This window comes from Octopus bimaculoides, chromosome 27 (assembly GCF_046866305.1).
Source record: "Octopus bimaculoides isolate indiv1 chromosome 27, ASM4686630v1, whole genome shotgun sequence".
Taxonomy (NCBI): Eukaryota; Metazoa; Mollusca; class Cephalopoda; order Octopoda; family Octopodidae; genus Octopus; species Octopus bimaculoides.
In genome coordinates this window covers 22,371,822-22,388,946 of record NC_142954.1, presented here as the reverse complement: position 1 = coordinate 22,388,946, position 17,125 = coordinate 22,371,822, and the positions used below count along the sequence as shown (strand labels likewise).

Sequence of the window (17,125 nt, the reverse complement as noted above, 5' to 3'; positions counted from 1 at the left end):
TGCTGCCCTTACCACTGGGCTATTGCACCTCCACCGTGTTTCATGTAACATCTTGAAAAATGAATTCTATTTATGTTGTCCCAGTGCAGCATAGCAATTGAGCTTGCCAGTTCCTTTACCAAGACAGCAAGGTGTGTGATCTGAGGGTAATCTGACTGTTGTTTTTAGCTGGTTGAGCAAATAACCATGTAGTGGGGTTGTCTCATGATTCGTTCAAACTTCAAAGATGTTTTACCTGAAAGACGGCAATGAGTTTGTTGTGAATGTTTTCTGGGGTCATGTGGTAGTTGTTTAGGACTAACCAGTAACCATTCCTGTAGCAGTCGTCCACACACTGTAGCAGCGAATCCACGTTCAACTGGTCGCAGCAGTTGACCACGTACACATAGCGGCCTATCTTTAGCTCTTTGGCCAGTCGTTTCACCTCTCGAACTGGGTCGGCATACAAACAACCTGTGGATAAATAGACATAACAGATCGGTAGAGCACCAACGGGTACAAGCAGTGGTAAAGGTGATGTCGGTTGTCATAGTGCTAGTGGAAATAGTAGTGGTGGTGATGGTAGTGGTGGTGATGGTGGTGGTGGTGATGGTGGTGGTGGTGATGGTGGTGGTGGTTTTGTAGAGGTATTAGTACTGGCACTGTTTTAAGGCATGGGCACATGGGCAGTTGGCTGGGGGCCTCCTGAGTTTAGGGGCCTAATTCTGATTTATGTATGATAGCAATAAATAATACAATGTACAGGTTTACCCAGGGGCTTCACAGATCTAAGAGCCCAATTCTGACCCATGAATGCTGTGGCTTGCTGTCAATAAATATATACTACAGGGCCCAGTGCACTGACTTGCTTAGGGACCTCACAGGTCTATGGGCCTGATGCTGTGACTTGCTATCAATAAATACTATAGGGGCCAGTGCGCTGATTTGCTCGAGGGCCTCAGTTCTGATCTATGTGTGCTGTACCTTACTGCCAATAAATACATACTATAGGCTCCAATGCAATGATTTGCTTGGAGGAGGGGGTGCCCATGGGTCTAGGGGTCCAATTGTGACCTATATATATAACGGCTTGCTGCCAGGTTCAGAGCACTGACATGCCTAGGGACCTCACAGGTCTAGGGTCCCAATGCTGTGGCTTGCTATCAATAAATAAATACAATAGGGTCTATCGCACTGATTTGTCCAAGAGACTCAGGGGTCAAGGGACTCAGTGCATTGGTTTGCCTGGTGGGAGCCCTATAATGTTGCTAAGATGGCCCTAATTGACAATGGTAGTGGTGGTGGCTATGATGATGGTGATGGCTGTGATGGTGTTGATGGTGATGGTGGTGGTGGTGGCTGTGATGGTGTTGATGGTGGTGGTGGTGGTGGTGGCAATGATGATGTTAGTAACTGTAAATAATAATAATAATACATATATATATATAGATGTCTGTGTGCTTTTGTTTGTGTGTTTGCATCCCCCTAGCGTAGCAGTTTGGCAAAAAGAGACTGATAAAATAAGTACTAGACTTTAAAAAAATACAAGAACTTGGGTTGATTTGTTCAACTAGAATTTTTCAAGGCCGTGCTCCAGCATGGCCACAGTTTAATGACTGAAACATAAAAGATAAAATGTGTGTATATACGTACATGTGTGTGTATACACACACACACATATATATATATACACATGGCGCAGGAGTGGCTGTGTGGTAAGTAGCTTGTTTACCAACCACATGGTTCCGGGTTCAGGCCCACTGCGTGGCACCTTGGGCAAGTGTCTTCTACTATAGCCTTGGGCCTACCAAAGCCTTGTTAGTGGATTTGGTAGACGGAAACTGAAAGAAGCCTGTCGTATATATGTATATATATATATATATATATATATGTATGTGTGTGTGTGTTTGTGTGTCTGTGTTTGTCCCCCCATCATCGCTTGACAACCGATGCTGGTGTGTTTATGTCCCCATAACTTAGCGGTTCGGCAAAAGAGACTGATAGAATAAGTCCTGGGGTCGATTTGTTCGACTAAAGGCGGTGCTCCAGCATGGCCGCAGTCAAATGACTGAAACAAGTAAAGAGTATGTGTATGTGTATATGAATATATGTGTGTGTGTCTATGTGTGTATAAGCGATACACATGTTTGTATCCATGTATATATAATGTCTGGTGTAGTAATTTTCCCCACAGCATCCCAAGGTCACTGTACAGATGAAACAGTATTTCTCAGAGATCTTACACCATAATTCATATCGAGGGCAGTGCGTGGGATAACGGCCGGATTAGTAGCAGCAAGAGCTAATCTGAGTAGAGGGTGGATCATTGAGTGATGTGAGAGAACTTCAGCTGGGACCACTTATCTATCAATACTTAATCCACAGCTAAGCGTCTTATCTTGCCAAAGTTAGCACTGAGATCTTGCAGAAAGGATGTTGTTTAGCTCTGAGGAATAAATATTGCCTTAATCTCAGATGTTGGTATCTAGAAGGAGTGAAGCTTTCGTACAAATGCACTCGTATAAGCACACACACACACACACATGCGTTTGTATTTATGTATGTACGAATATATTTCTATATGTGTACATATGTGTTTGTATGTACACACACACACACACACACACACACACACACACACACAGACTGCTTTATATCAGCGAATGAGAGAAGAGTGCTCAATACATGTTGTTATGCTTTTTTTTACTGAAACTGAAACTTTGTCTAGTAACTCAAGGTTATATACATACTAGCAGCTAAGCCCGGTTTCACCCGGTTGGTTTGGAGGATGTGGCTGTAAAACCTGGTTGGGCACGCTTACGTTAAAATACAATTTTGGAATGACTTTTTTCTGTCAAAACGCTAAAAATGACTGACCAAGAAAAAAAAAAAACTAACCAAGATTCAACCAAATCAAAAAATAAACCCAAATACTAAGCGAACAAAGATGCACAGGCAGTGACCTGAATAATAATAATAATAATAATAATAATAATAATAATAATAATAATAATAATAATAATAATAATAATAATAACAACAATCTCAGGTCCAAAATGTTTTACAAACAAGGTCTTATTGTTTTTTTAAATCTATTTTTGTTCTTTGAGAAGAAATCTAACTTTGAGTTACTTTTTATTCACTGTTTTCTAAACCCGAGAAAAGTAAGTAGGGGTACAAATTTTGATTTTGCACCCCACAAAAATTCTATGGGGTGCACATGCACCCCACTGCACCACCTGTCCTTGGGCCCCCCCTGTTCCCAGGTCCCCTGTTTCCGGAAGTGCATTGTATACCTGAGCAAAGCACTTCATTTCACATTGCTCTGCAATCATTTCGACATCTGACTTGTGGCACACCTGTGCACCTGTACAGGTAATGTCAATTTGATGGAAGAAAGAGCGAGCTTCTGTGCAACACAAACATTTGATCATGTGAAAGGAATCACCTGAGTGGTTGCTCGGTAAGAAATTGCCGAGCCGTCATCAGTCATCTAATTATGGCAGAGTCCATAGTGTGTGTGCGTGTGTGTGTGTTTATATATACTCTTTTACTTGTTTCAGTCATTTGGCTGCAGCCATGCTGGAGCACCGCCTTTAGTCAAGCAAATCGACCCCAGGACTTATTCTTTTGGAAGCCTAGTACTTATTCTATCGGTGTCTTTTGCCAAACCACTAAGTTACGGGGACGTAAACACACCACCATCGGTTGTCAAGCAATGTTGGGGGGACAAACACAGACACACAAACATACATATACATATATATATATACATATATATACATATATACGACGGGCTTCTTTCAGTTTCTGTCTACCAAATCCACTCACAAGGCTTTGGTCAGCCCGAGGCTATAGTAGAAGACACTTGCCCAAGGTGCCACGCAGTGGGACTGAACCCGGAACCATGTGGTTGGTAAGCAAGCTACTTACCACACAGCCACTCCTGCACCTATATATGTATATATATATATATATATATATATATATATCATCATCGTCATATATATATATATATATATACACACACACACACATACATTCTTTTATTTGTTTCAGTTATTTGACTGCAGCCATGCTGGAGCACTGCCTTGGAGAAATATATACACCACCACTTGTACCACCACCAACAACATAACCACCATGACCACCACTACTACTACCATCATCGCCATCACCACCACCACCACCACCACCACCACCAGCAATAATAGTAATAATAATAATAATAATAATAATAATAATGTATGATTATATGTATGTGTATGTGTGCATGTATGTGTGTAAACATGTATGCATGTATGTTATCAAAACTTACCCCATTTTTTTCTGGAACGGATCCAAGTTTCCACAGCACAGGTGAGATACAGGTAAGAGGAAGATGATGTTGTTGTTATAATCATTATTCATCTTCCCCGTATAAGAGTGTGTACCTGTTGGGTGGCTGGGTGGATGGGTAGATGGTGGTGTTAGTTATACCCTATCTATATCAGCTTTAATTAAGATGGTTGTTTTGGAATGCTCTTAGTACTTCAGAATTGTAATTAAAATAATTATTTTTGGAGTTGTGTGCATCAGTAGAATCAGTAGAATCGGTTGGAACGAAATGCCTGGCAGTATTTTTGCAATGTTTTAAGGTGACAAGCTGGCAGAAACGTTAGCATACTGGGCAAAATTCTTAACGGTATTTCATCTATCTTTATGTTCTGAGTTCAAATTCCGCCGAGGTTGACTTTGCCTTTCATTCTTTTTTTTGGGGGGGGGGGGGGGGGTCAATAAATTAATTACCAGTTGCGTACTGGGGGTTGATTTAATCGACTGGCCCCCTCCTCCAAAATTTTGGGCCTTGTGCCTAGAGTAGAAAGGAATATTCAAGGCAGCGAACTGGCAGAAACGTTAGCACGGCGGATGAAATGCTTAGCGGTATTTCATCTGTCTTATGTTCTGAGTTCAAATTCCGCCAACGTCAACTTTGCCTTTCTTCCTTTCGGGGTCGATAAATTAAGTACCACTTGTGTACTGAGGTCAATTTAATTGTACCAATGTTTGAAACCAAATACACAAACACACACAGACACACATTTTTGTATATAAGCCCATTGTATGTGTATATGCATGTATGTGGGTACATATATGTGTATGTGTGTGTGTATATATACATATGTACATATATATGTATATATATATATATATATATATATATATATATATATATATATATATATATATATATATATATATATACCTTTCCTTCTTTGGACACTAAACTCTGCTTGCGAAGACCTGTTAGGGCAAGTGAAATCGAAATTGAACCAAATTCGATGACTGGCACCCGTGCCAGTGGAGCGCTAACAGCACCATCCGAGCAGGATCATTGCTGTCTGGCTTCCATGCCGGTGGCACGTAAAAAGCACCATTTGAGCGAGGTTGTTGCCAGTGCCGCTGGACTGACTCCTGTGCAGGTGGCACATAAAAAACACCATTTTGAGCGTGGCCATTGCCAGTACCGCCTGACTGGCCCTCGTGCCGGTGGCACATAAAAGCGCCTACTACACTCTCGGAGTGGTTGGCGTTAGGAAGGGCATCCAGCTATAGAAACTCTGCAAGATCAGATTGGAGCCTGGTGTAGCCATCTGGTTCGCCAGTCCTCAGTCAAATCGTCCAACCCATGCTAGTATGGAAAGCGGACGTTAAACGATGATGACGACGATGATATATATATATGCATACATATATATATATATATATATATATATATATATATATATATATATATATATATATATATATGTATGTATGTATTTTTACATATTATTTTCTTTTTCTTGTTTCAGCACCACCTTTAATAGAACAAATTTACTCCAGAACTTATTCTTTGTAAGCCTAGTACTTATTATATCGGTCTTTTCTGCCGAACTGCTAGGCTATGGGGACATACACACATCAGCATCAGTTGTCAAGCGATGTTGGGGGGGAGGGAGGGACAAACAGAGACAGGCTTCTTTCAGTTTCCGTCTACCAAATCCACTCACAAGGATTTGGTTGGCCCGAGGCTGCAGTAGAAGACATTTGCCCAAGGTGCCACGCAGTGGGACCAAACCTGGAACCATGAGGCTGGTAAGCAAGCTACTTACCACACAGCCACACCTGTTGCTATATATATATATATATATATATATATATATATATATATATATATATATATATATATATATATATATATATAAACAATATACGAGTATATGCATATATATGTACATGTATGTATATACGTTCATCTACATGTACATATAGATACATAACTGGGTACATGACGTGGCAAAAGAACAAGGACAAAATGGTAAACAGGGTGCAACAAACAAGCAGGCCACATAGAAACATCCCCTTCATCAGCTGCCACCATTAAAACTCCGGCGTTTCGAAGAATTAAGGCAGTACGCATCGTTAAAATGGTTCTTCCCACGAACACAAATTAAATTGTTTTCGTGGAGGGTAGTGGCGGACGGAAACAAAAAGGCTGTGCAGTATATATATGCATGCACACACACTCATATAAATTATCATCACTGTGAACATCATCATCATCATCATCACAACCATTAACCAATAAACTATGTAAACATAATAACCGCCTCCCATATAATCATCACCTTATCCACCACCACCACCACCACAACCACCACATCCACCACGGCCACCACCGTCACCACAACCACCACCACCACCACCGCCACCGCCACCACCGCCACCACCACCACCGCCACCACCGCCGCCAAAGCCAACACCACCGCCGCCACCAGCAACCACCACCGCCACCCCCGCCACCCCCACCGCCACCCCCCACCGCCACCCCCCACCGCCGCCACCACCACCACCGCCACCACCGCCGCCACCACCGCCACCACCACCACCACCACCGCCACCACCACCGCCACCACCACCGCCACCACCACCACCGCCACCAGCAACCACCACCGCCACCACCACCACCGCCACCAGCAACCACCACCGCCACCACCACCACCGCCACCAGCAACCACCACCGCCACCACCACCACCACCACCACCACCACAACCTACAGTAATATAATTACACTGGCAAGCAGAACCACTATGAGCCACTCTTCTGTTATTCGTATCAAATAAACGAGGTGTTTATAATCAACCTGTCTATCAGGGAAGCTCATCAACCCCAATCCTCATTCCCCACCCCACCCCTCCGCCTTATCAACTACACCCGCTTCAATTAACGACATAACAAAAAGGTGTTAAAGACATGGAGCGATATGTAAATTAATACTGTACATGTGTCTGTGTGCGTACCTGTACATAAATACACACACACACACATATGTAGATTCGTGCATGTATACATCCATATAAACACACACATACATATCATGATGCATATATATATATATATATATATATATATATATATATATTCACACACACACACACACACACATGTAGATACATACATGGAGATATATATATATATATACACACACACATACATCATGCACATACACGCACACATGTAAGTGTACACATATGCAAACATATATACAAATATATAATTATGAAGGTATATATATATATATGTATGTATATATGCATGCACATATACATGAAGACATATACATACATATATACGCGCGTGTGTGTGTGTGTGTATGTGTATACCCATTCGTTCCAGTTGCATGAAATTACTAAATATTACTTGGCATAATAGAGAGAGAGAGAGAGAGAGATAGAGATAAACAAACAGATTTCAAAGTAACAGTGTGACAGCCAGGGAATCTGCCAGTCTTACTTCATTTACTGGTAAAGAAATACCCCAGGGTAGGCATAAAACACACACACACACACACACACACACAGATTTTAGTGAACTGTATGTCATTTAGCAGTAAAAAAAAGTACCTACCCCAGGGTGGAAATCAAATGCACACCTGTCTATACACACACTCACACATATGCACAGGTACATACACATACACATGCCGTTTACTGAGTATGATTAGTTGTAAGAATGTACCCCAGGGTGGGGATATAATATACATCTGTATATATGCAGACACACACTATAGCATATGCATACAGACGTGCAGACACAGTATTACAGATACACATAGACACACATACACATGTATGAAGACAGACACACACTCACACACATGCATGCAGGCACACTCTGTTATGCACTGGTGTGCACACACACAGACACACCCTATCATGGATACACACACATACACACGGATGCAGGCACACCCTACCACACACAGGTGTGCATACACACAGACACACCCTATCATGGATACACACACATACACACGGATGCAGGCACACCCTACCACACACAGGTGTGCATACCCCGCCGCCACATGCAGATAGACACACCCTATCTTGCACACACACACACACGGATGCAGGCACACCCTATCACACAGAGGTATGCATACACACACACACACTCTTCTGGTTGCATTCTTTCTTGAAGTTTCATAATGCCTTTGTAGTGATAGAGATGGTGGTGGTCGTGGTGGTGATGGTCGTGGTGGTGATGGTCGTGGTGGTGATGGTCGTGGTGGTGATGGTGGTGGTGAGTTTGTTCACGATGATCATACCACACAGGTGCAGGTGCATGGTAAGAAGCTTGCTTTTCAACCGCTTGGTTTCAAGTTCAGTCCCACTGTGTGGCACCTTGATTGTCGTGCATATAAAGTCTTTGGATGCTGATCAGGGGATGAAGAATGGCAATAAAAAATGAAACGGCTGGATTCTTACCTTCGCTTCCGTCAAAGTCTTTGTGTCCTCCGGGAGACGGCAGCAAAAACAGAGCAGGGCAGGTGTTGTTTGTACATGTGAAGACATCTCGGATGTTGTAATTTTCCTTGGTCGGAATCACATTGCCAAGTTGACTGATCACTAATGCATAGCATACCTCACTGAGCTATCAGAAAAGAAAAATATACATATATACATACATATATATATACATACATATATATACATATATATATATACACACACACACACACACATTTATGAGGGAGTTGTGAAAAGTTCCTGGCTCTGGGTAAAAGAAAATACAGGAGGATCAGTTAATTATGATTTTATTCAACATATTCTCCTCTCAGATTCACACATTTATTGCAGCAGTCCTTCAGTTTTTCTTATCCCTGTAAAAGAACTCAGATGGTTGGGCCTCCAGCCAGGCCTTTCGTGATACCCTTAAAGCCAGGAACTTTCTAGCACCCCCTTGTGTGTATGTGTGCGTGTGTGCGTGTGTGTGTGTATATATATATATATAAGCAAAACATTCAAATGCTGAGATTTGAAATCATATGTCACTACTGTTCATATCATCTGTGGATAAATTTTAAAATTGATGACATCACCAACAGTGACATAGGTGGATCGCAGATGTAATAGCATTATACAGCTATGAATTATAAATTTGCATGAAGTGTAGTGATGCTTAAGAAGCATCTACCTGCTAGAAATAAGAGCTAAAGTCTAAAATTAATCCACCGTACCGCACCAAGATAACAGAGAAAAACAGTATACAATAGGCTTCTTTCAGTTTCCATCTACCAAATCCACTCACAAGGCTTTGGTTGGCCTGAGGCTATAGTAGAAGACACTTGCCCAAGGTGCCACGCAGTGGGACTGAACCTAGTTGGTGTTTGCCCCTTGCCACCAGCTGGTGTTGGTTTGTTTATATCCTCTTAGCAGTTCGGCAAAAGAGACTGCTAGAATAAATACCAGGCTTAAAAATAAACAAAAAAAAAAACAAAATGTAGTGGAGTTGATTCGTTCAACTAAGACCCTACAAGGTGGTGCTCCAGCATGGCCACAGTCAAATGACTGAAACAACTAAAAGAGGAATACATACTCTGCCTAACACCTGTTAAAGTAAGAAGAAATCACTCGTTAACCTGAAATAACTTTTGCTAATTATAATGACGACGATGATGATGATGGTGTTGATGGCACAAGGATGGATTCCTGAACCAAAAGTGAAAGAAATGGAATGAAATGCTTACTTACTCTCTCAGGACAACAGAACTTCCACAGAATCGCTCTTTGGAACACAGTCAAGTGTTTCAGATTTTCTTCGGGAACTTGATTCACAAGAACACTGGGATTCTACGAAGAGAAAGAAGAACAGAGATGATTTTTTGGGGGGAAGGATGGGAGGATGGGGTAAGGGGGGGGGGGAGGTATTTTTGATTTTGTTTTTTCCTTTTCTGTTTTCATTTTTATTTATTTTATCTTATTTTCTCTTTCTTTGAGCGAAAATAGAAAAACTAACAATCTGAAAAGGAAACGCACGCACGTGTGCATACATGCGATGTACACACACACACACACACACACACACATAGTCAATTACAATGACCTCAGCACTCAACTTGCATTTCATTTATCGACCCCGAAAAGATGAAAGGCAAAGTTGACCTCGGCGGAATTTGAACTCAGAACGTAAAGTAATAATCCTAAGGTGACCAGCTGGCTGAAACGTTAGCACACTGAGCGAAATGCTTTGTGGTATTTCGTCTGTCTTTACATTCTGAGTTCAAATTCCGCCGAGGTTAACTTTGCTGTTCATCCTTTCGGGGTCGATAAATTAAGTACCAGTTGCATACTAGGATTCATCTTATCAACTGGCCCCATCCCCAAAAAGTTTCGGGCCTTGTGCCTAGAGTAGAAAAGAATAATAATAATAATCCTTTCTACTGGAAGCACACGACCTCAAACTCTGGGGGAAGGGATTAAGTCGATTACATTGACCTCAGGGTACTTATTTAATTGGCCCCGAAAGGATGAAAGGCAAAGTCAACCTTAGCAGAATTTGAACTCAGAATATGAAGACAGGCAAAATGCTATTAAGCATCTTGCCCGGCGTGCTAACGATTCTGCCAGCTCATTACCTTAATAATAATAGTAATAATAATTAGGCACCGTACACATCCTTCGTAAAAAACACTTTCAATACAGTAGCCATAAGAGCATCACAACAAACCACAGTACATACCCAAGGCACACAGAGCTGTGCTTGGTAGTGAAGTGAAAGCACGTTATAAAAATAAAACTACTGAACAATAATAATAATAATAATAATAATAATAATAATGATAATGATAATAATAATAATAATAATAATAATAATAATCTTTTCTACTATAGGTTTGAAATTTGGCAGGGAGGAGATTACATTAACCCTAATGATTGACTGCTACATATTTCATTGACCCCAAATAAATAAATAATAATAATAATAATGATAATACTAATAACGATGATGATGATTGTGATAATGAATGATAATTATAATTTCCTTCCTCCATAATGCAATTTGCCAACTTTCTGCTTTCTAATTCCAACATTGTAGAAATTCTTGTTTTAGAAATATTCTTAACTTCAAGGTGGAGATGATGGTGTGGGTGGTGCTGGTGCTGGTGATGGTGGTAGTGGCTGTTGTTGTTGTTGTTGTGGTGGTGGTGTTTAGTAACTGAAGGAGGGTTGGCAGTAGTATTTGTGGTTAAGGTTTCCAGGTATATTGTTTCACAACCTTGACCTTTGCACCTGACACCACCACTAACGCCGCCACCGCCGCCACTAGCATCACCGCCATCTTCATTGGAGTCACCACTACCATCATCGTGGCCATCCCCGCTAACATCCTCTCCATCATGATTCTCACCTCCACCACCTCTATGATTGTTGTCACCATGACCATCACTACCAGCACCTGGTAGTGATTCTTACAAGCACCACCACCATCATTTTCCCACCACCACTACCACACACACACCAACACAACTTGTGTCTATTCCAGTTGGACAAAAGCCAGTTGAATATTTTTATTTTAATAACCAAAACAGCTCTGATGGAAATGATGACGATGACGACAACGACGACGATGGAGAGACGGGTGGGTGATGGTGACGATGATGATGGTGATGGTGGTGGTTGTGGCAATGACAGTCGATGGTCATGATGATGATGATGATGATGATGGGGGGAAAAAAACAAAAGGAATGTGAACAATGAGAAGAGCAACAAGAAGAAATCCACAATTTGGCAGAAGACCAAACATCCCATAAGAGAGAGAGAGAGAGAGAGAGAGGGGGGGTATAGGTTGGATGTACTGCATTGGTCACAGGATATTACTGGTACCAAGTTTATTGACCAAAGCCAACCGACCTAGGTGGATATGGATTTAGAATATAAAGCAGGAAGAAATACCTCGACGCAGCCAGCCAGCCACCATAATAATAATAATAATAATAATAATAATAATAATCCTTTCTGCTGTAGGCACAAGGCCTGAAATTTTGGGGGAGGGGACTAGTTGATTAGATCGACCCCAGTATGCAACTGGTACTTAATTTATCAACTCTGAAAAGATGAAAGGCAAAGTCGACCTCAGCGGAATTTGAACTCAGAACGTAGAGATCCAGAAGGAATGATGCCACTGACTATTTCGTGTGATGTGCTCACGATTCTGTCAGCTCATCAATAATGATATTCAGAATGACACCTGAAAGGTAGAATTGGTGGAATATGAGGGTAGACGATGGTAGAGATGTAGGAGTATGGAGATTCCGATTCGGCAAAAAAAAGAAAGAAAAAAAAAAACGGCATTTGAAAATTTTAATTCCACCCCACCCCCACCTCACCAATTCTTCAACCTTTACTTTTTCCGGAAATTGTGGTTTGTGGTGGTGGTGGGGGGATTAAAATTTTAAAATGCGTTTTTTTTTTTTTTTTGCAGAATCACAATCTCCGTACTCGAAAATGGGGAGTTCTGTAAAAAAAACAAAACCAAAAACGAAAGGGGGTGCGGTCCATATTCTTTAAGTCGGCCGGCGAAATCAATAGAGATTCCACAATCATAATAGATCGTGGTATTACTCAATGTCTGGTCAGCCGTGCCAAATCGCCAGCCTCCAATCGGCGAGCTGGCAGAATCGTTAGCACGCCGGGCGAAATGCTTAGCAGTACTTCGTCTGCCGTTACGTTCTGAGTTCAAATTAATGAGTACTGGAGTGCCTTAGCATGGTCGCAGTCTAATGACTATGACAAAAAAAAAAAAAAATACACAAGAAGTAACCTCCCTTGAATGAGAAATTTTATTGAAGTGTAACCTCCCTTAAATGAGGAATTTTAATGAAGAGTAACCTCCCTTATAGGCGAAAGCCGTCTATTTCAGTGCTTCTCAAACTATGGCGCACCGGCGGCTGATTTTATTTCCAGGGACCGGTAATATTTCTTCGTAATATTAATTTATACCGAAATCAATATGTATAAGGGATATAATAAAAGTTGACAATGTTTTTTATCTGATATTTATTTTGTAAACAAATAATACAATATTGCATTGTTACTCCACAGACACGTGTACCCTTAACGTAGTTCTCGGGGGATATTCAGCGTGACACAGTGTGACAAGGCTGACCCTTTGAATTACAGGCACAACAGAAACAGGAAGGAAGAATGAGAGAAAGTTGTGGTGGAAGAGTACAGCAGGGTTCGCCACCATCGCCTGTCGGAGCCTCGTGGAGCTTTTAGGTGTTTTCGCTCAATAAACACTCACAACGCTCGGTCTGGGAATCGAAACCGCGAGTCCGCTGCCCTAACCACAGGGCCATTGCACCTCCACACAATATTGCATAAGCATTTTATAAACATGTTATAATGTTTCTGGAAACTCGCCGCGTACCGGCAGCCGATGATGGCTCACGGATGGAGACCGGTCCACAGACAACCATTTTGAGTAGCACTGGTCTACTTCACATAACATTTTACCCAGAGCGCTCTGGGTAAAATGCTATATTTTCTGGCTTACAACTCGACATTGTATACAGGGTGAATATGTGGCGTAAACATTCTGGGTCCCATTGTATTTCAAAGGAATTTTTGGTCTTCCAAAGTCATCTTGGTGCCTTGAGATGAATTCCCTGTTTTGGCTGGAAATTTGGGTCTGAAAAATTCGACTTGTATTTTTTATTACCTTTCACTTGTTTCAGTCATTGGACTGTGGCCATGCTGGGGCACCTGGTTGAAGAATTTTTAGTCAAATAAATCGATCGCAGTATTTTGTTTTTTTAAAAGCTTAGTATTTATTCTATTGGTGTCTTTTGTTGAACCACTAAGTTATTGGGGACGTAAACGCATCCTTTGATTACTGCTTTATTCTGGCAGACCCTCATAGCCATTCCATGTTTAAAAACTAGTTTTATGGATAATTCCTTCAAAATCAGCTAACCTATAGAAAATGCCAGAGAAAGAAACTGAAATGTTTCTTGCAATAAATACATCAAAAACAAAATTCTTTCATGGCGCCATAAGATACTACTGTGGACCCTATTTTGCTTGAGTGACCCCTCCCCTAATTCTTATATGGATCCCAAGGGGTCATATGAATTCTGGCTGATAACCAGTGATTTAGAGTTTACTTACCTTAAAATATTCTGGCCATTTTTTGTCAGCTTGGTCAGTGGTCAAGTATTCAAGGAGGTTCGAGAAGGCATCGATTGATTTCTCCAAAAGGAAACATTTCAGCCAACCCTGAAACAGAAAGCATTACAAGGCGACATTGTCATACAATTCATTCCATTATTCATTCACACACAATAAGACCGGTGAGCTGACTCGTTTGTCTTTATGTTCTGAGTTCAAATTCTGCTGAGGCCAACATCGCTACTCATCCATTTAGGGTCAATAAAAATAGGAACCAGTTGAACACTAGGGTCAATACAATCGACTTGCTGCCTCCCCTGAAATTGCTGGCCTTGTGCCAAAATTATTATTATTATTATTATTATTATTATTATTATTATTATTATTATTATTATTATTATTATTATTATTATTATTGAGTGAGAGAGTGGCACTTTTCGATTGTAAATTTTATTGTATGAAAGACTAACAGTTATTATAGAATTTTGTACTTATTTAAAGTGAAATTAAGTATAAAATTTACCCTTAAGAAGATAGCTTTTTGTCTTTTGCCCATTTGGCATACACATCCATGTAACCCTTTTCACCCATTTCAGGTTTAAACTGGCCGGAGGCATGGAGGTGTATGTAAAACTATGAATCTGTGGATGAAAACTAGTTGTTTAGCCAAGTTACTTACACTAGAAGTCAGGGGGTGATTTGTGGGTCAAACAACAACTAGCTGTGTGGTACAGATTAGGACTAATCTAGATTAGTTAGATTAGGACTAATCTAGGGTGAAATAACAACAACTACAAAAACTTTTATGAAAGAACCCACCTCTTTTGAGATCCACCCAGGTTTGTCAGGAAGTACCCTTTCAATGGCCTCTAAATCTTCTGAATTGAATTCATATAAAAAGACACCGATCTCGTCAGTGGTTGCTGCACTGGATAAATGAAATGTCTCCAACACAACAAGGAGGTAAAATAACTGAAGGTGTTGCTCAAACATCATTCTTGTTAGGTGTTCAAATATGGCTGTTGTGGTCACCACTGACAGTTCGTTGGCCCTTAATTTCATTTCCTGGGCACTGAAACCTGAAACATAAAAGGAAAAGCAATGGTTTTTTTTTTTTTGCAATTAGATTTTAAAAAATTCTTTATCCTCATCATCATTTAACATCTGCTTTCCATGCTGGCATGGGTTAGATGGTTTCACTGTAACTAGTCTGATATTAGCTTGGTTTCTATGGTTGGGTGCCCTTCCTACCACCAACCATTCCAAGAGTGTAATGGGTCCCTTTTATGTGTCACAGGCACAGGTGCCTTTTACGTGTCACCAGCACTGTCCATGTCTACTGTTTCACTTGGCTTGATGAGTTTTCTTCTCAAGAACAGCAAATTGCCAAAAGTCTCAATCACCTGTCATTGCCTCTGTGAAACCCAACATCTCAAAATCACACTTCACCACATCATCCCATGTCTTCCTGGGTCTACCTCTTCCACAGGTTCAGGTTCCCTCCACCATTAGAGACTGGCACTTCTTTACACAGCTGATTTCATCCTTATGCATCACATGACCATACCAGCGCAGTCATCTCTCTTGCACACCACAGCGGATGCCTCTTATGCTCAATTTTTCTCTCAAGACACACACCATCCCTTTCGTCTCTCTTACTATTATTTATTACCGTTATTTATTTCCCCTATTAAAACTTGCAAATATCCACTTCCTCGTCATTGGAATAATGTTTGCCTTTCAAACCCTCTTTCATGGGGCCGAAAATTATTCCAGTGATGATGATAGTCCAATGACGAGGAAGTGAAAACTGTAGTGAAGAAGTGGCTCAAAGGACAGTCAACAGAATTTTACGGGGCAGGGATACATTCTCTCATTCGAAGGTGGAACATTGCTATTGAGAGAAACGGTGACTATGTTGAGAAGTAGGGATGTGATCCACAGAGGACCAGCTTCATTTTGATGTATGATACATGTTCCTGTGTTGGTAATTATACCTGTCATAAACAAAATGGCATTACTTTTTGACTCACCCTCGTACAAAGAGAGAAAATGTTATGAGAATGCACCTAGGGTTAGATGATGAGTGACCTGGAAGTAAACAACAGTCCACACCCATTCCAAAGCTAACAACAACAACAACAAAAAACCGTACCCCTGTCACAACGACGTAGCGCTCCTACAAATATCTTCAGGAACATGTCGAATGAGATGTAATAGCATTCGTTCAGTTTGGGGAGGTGTTCAAAAGCTGCATAGATGGTGGCTGCTTTTATCACCATGGGTGCGTAGGGCTGACACAACTCTTTCAGCTGCTCATCATCACTGTTGCATGTCTCGATGATGATCTGCCGATTCTTCTCCATCTTTCTGTTACAGGCCAGCAGGGACTCTAATATGTCTTTGTCCTCAATAAGTGGGCCTTCCAGATTCATGGTCTTCTCTCTGAATAAAGCCTGTAAAAATATAAATAAAAGCATATACATATATATATATATATATGTATGTATATATATATATATATATATATATATATATATATATATATATATATATATATATATATATATATAAGAAAAATAAAGTCAGTCTCCACATCAGAGTGGCTGTTCCTTGTTTCTGCTAGTTTAACCCCAGGCAGATCTTCTGCCAGCTGGTTATCAGTGTGACG

General features: G+C 40.9%; 1 protein-coding gene across 5 annotated transcripts in view; it reads right to left on the bottom strand.

Moving 5' to 3' along the window:
- The window catches only part of LOC106879164 (dynein heavy chain domain-containing protein 1), a 141,277-nt gene that overhangs the window by 10,098 nt on the left and 114,054 nt on the right, over positions 1-17,125 (bottom strand). For all 5 annotated transcript variants that reach the window (XR_016238637.1, XM_089343381.1, XM_089343382.1 and 2 more), the window contains 6 exons: positions 16,610-16,910; positions 15,274-15,533; positions 14,455-14,562; positions 10,036-10,134; positions 8,770-8,935; positions 236-453 (listed from right to left, as the gene is read on the bottom strand). Coding sequence is in view for 4 of the 5 variants with exons in the window: in XM_089343381.1 (XP_089199507.1) it covers positions 236-453; positions 8,770-8,935; positions 10,036-10,134; positions 14,455-14,562; positions 15,274-15,533; positions 16,610-16,910 (1,152 nt within the window). In the remaining variant the exon portion in view is untranslated. The remainder of the gene's footprint in view (positions 1-235; positions 454-8,769; positions 8,936-10,035; positions 10,135-14,454; positions 14,563-15,273; positions 15,534-16,609; positions 16,911-17,125) is intronic.